Here is a 2610-nt window from a genome sequence, read left to right on the forward strand (position 1 = left end):
TCCCAAGGCCAGGTGTCACCTGGTCTCTAGAACGGGTGACACTCCCCCGTGTCGACATCACGCTTGCGCGTGACATCACCTTGCGCGTGACATCACCTTGCGCGTGCATGACGACGTCATCGCGCATGCGCGGCCATCTGATTAACGCCTGCTTGGTGATGAACGCTGGCAGAGAGAGGAGGGGACATTCACCTGGTGGGATGGGGTATGCCGCTGGGTCCCCTCCTCTCTCCTGCCACTGTCAGGCTCGACTTTTTAGAGCGGGTGACACCAAAATGACTGTCAGTCACTGGTGTCACCAGTGCAATGCTGTCACCTGGGTGCGGGTTGCACCCCCCTTGTGACGCCACTGACATCATTGACCTTATATGGTTACATGCCTATAATTGGTAACTGGCATAGACCTAATACGGCTATGTGGCCATATAAGGTAAATGATGTCAGCATAAGCATCCTGCCCCTTTTTAAAAATGCGGGGAATGCCTGGCCTGCAGCTGATTGGGTGGAAGTTTACATCACACTGCCTTGTGAAGAGGAGCTCAGGTGCAGACCAGATTCGATTCAAACCTGAGTCCACCCCTAGAGTAGGAAAATTTATTTTGGGTTGGGTTTATTTTTGGGTTGGTTCATATGGTACTGCTTCATGGTAATGGCAAGAAATAAACAGCTAAAGTTTAAAGATTCTTTTTTTTTACTATTTTGGGCCAGTTTTCCTTTATCAGGAGATTTCTATTAGCATTTATGTCCAAATGATGGCCCCACTTGCCCTGAACCAAACAAGATATAATTCACCTAGATACACTAAGCAGTTTTTTTAACAGTTTTACTAACACATGGCAATGTTGCCAAACTGGCTTCAGGCATTAAGGTCTGTTACTCTTTGTCATTAACCAGTTGACATCCGCGGTGTTAAACCCCCTTCCCATCCAGGCCATTTTTCAGTATTCAGCGCTGCGGTACTTTGACTAGTTAAACATGTCTGCTTTGTTCATCTCCGTTACAAAGATCAGTGGTTCTCGGCATTCGTGAGGCCAGGACCTGGTAAATTCCTCCAAAACCTTCCATGCCCCAAGAGTTAAAAAAAGGTTGTCCTTGACACCGTGGGCCCACTGGAAGTCGGTTAGATGAGGCTGGGCATCATTCAACCCAAAAGATGACCTGTAGTGGACAGCACTACTGAGGAGGTGAGTTCAATGGGTCATTGATCAGTTGTATGCAATCTGCAACTGAACTACATTTTAGGAAGCCGGCGGAAGGATACTTAACTGCACAGCAGCCCAAACAAAAATATGAGGAGATAAAAATCAATCGAATATCAGAAACTTCCCTGTCTGGCCGATTTCAGCCACTCGCCAAAGGAAATGCTCTGCTTACCAGCAGGTGACCATGATGTGGCTGCCTGATGATCGCTTTTGGCACTTTTCTGCTTCTTCAACCAGGCTGATGAGGGCTGCCGGATTCTCTGGAAGAGATCGGTCCAGTGGCCACGAATCCAGCTGGAGCAGTCTCACCTCGAGGCTGTCCTCAGAGGGCTAGAAAACAACATAATTGACCATAAAATAAGTAAATCAGTCTTTGTGTGTAATGGATTGTAGACAAACTAGCTCGCTGGCTCCCTCTATTGGTCCCCAGTTCTTCTCACCCCTTTACTCCTCCTCAGGTTGAGCGTTGAGGCTGTGTATCCATTTCCTGGATTCCTTTCCGTTGTTCTGACTTTGAAGGCACCATAAGTCGTCTCTCCTTTCTCTGGCCAGAACCTGAGACCGTTCTACATGAAGTAAAATGGTTAAAAACATTATTTCAACTTTATTCTTAAAATCCTCTACGTGAACAGTTTTACCCACCAATTTAGAATGACAATAAGCCAGTCGTGACATTCACACTGCATAGCCTGAAGGGTGACACCACTGATTCCTGCAGTGCGACCTGCTCGTCCATTGCACTGTGAAAGAGCATGACTACCATGCTGAAGCCTTCTTTGTAATTCCGTTTGGCTGCAAGACCCTTCTAGATCTGAATTTTATTATATATATATTATCAAGTACAGTACTCGGTACAAGTACGAGTACATGTACCGATACTTTTGAGCTCCAAGACTAGACTAGAGAAAAATTCAAAAATTAGGAGGCAGCATTTCTGTGACAGCAGCTGTAGTTAGGCTCTGTTCACACCTAGGCGTATCGAATAACGCGCATTTCCGGGGGCTAAGCGGCTGTATCTCAATGGAAACGCGCAACAAAAACGCCGCAAAGAAGCTCATGTACTTTTTCAGGCGTAGGCCGTTTTGTAGCGCGTTCAGACGGGCTGAAATACGGCAAGGTGTGAACCATACCCATAGAAAACAATGGGATTGTCATGTTTGAGCGTTTTGTAGAGCGTTCGTAGAGCGTTGAATGCGCTACAAAACGTACAGGTGTGAACCAGGCCTCAGTGACAGCTGAGACAGATTACAGCCCCACGGTCTCAGTGATCACACAGAACAGACGAAGAACGAACGTTCTTTGTCTGCTCTAGGGGCTCTATGATGAGCTCCTATGCCGTGGTCACGGGTCCCCCAGAGGAGCGGGGGACCCTGAAAACCACGGGGGGGGGGGGGGGGGGGGCCCGGAC

The 2610-nt window shown here is 47.7% G+C and overlaps 1 protein-coding gene across 1 annotated transcript in view; it reads right to left on the reverse strand.

Annotated features, from left to right (window-relative positions):
- Positions 1–965: 965 nt before the first annotated feature.
- Positions 966–2610, reverse strand: part of LOC108797131 (receptor-type tyrosine-protein phosphatase alpha-like) — a 23384-nt gene continuing 21739 nt past the window's right edge. Inside the window, exons 16-18 of the mRNA XM_018568705.1 lie at positions 1643–1768; positions 1375–1532; positions 966–1158 (exon numbers count right to left, since the gene is read on the reverse strand). Of these exons, the coding sequence (XP_018424207.1) occupies positions 966–1158; positions 1375–1532; positions 1643–1768 (477 nt within the window). The remainder of the gene's footprint in view (positions 1159–1374; positions 1533–1642; positions 1769–2610) is intronic.

The sequence above is a fragment of the Nanorana parkeri genome, unplaced genomic scaffold (genome assembly GCF_000935625.1).
Source record: "Nanorana parkeri isolate BGI_ZX_2015 unplaced genomic scaffold, ASM93562v1 scaffold1232, whole genome shotgun sequence".
NCBI classification, from domain to species: domain Eukaryota; kingdom Metazoa; phylum Chordata; class Amphibia; order Anura; family Dicroglossidae; genus Nanorana; species Nanorana parkeri.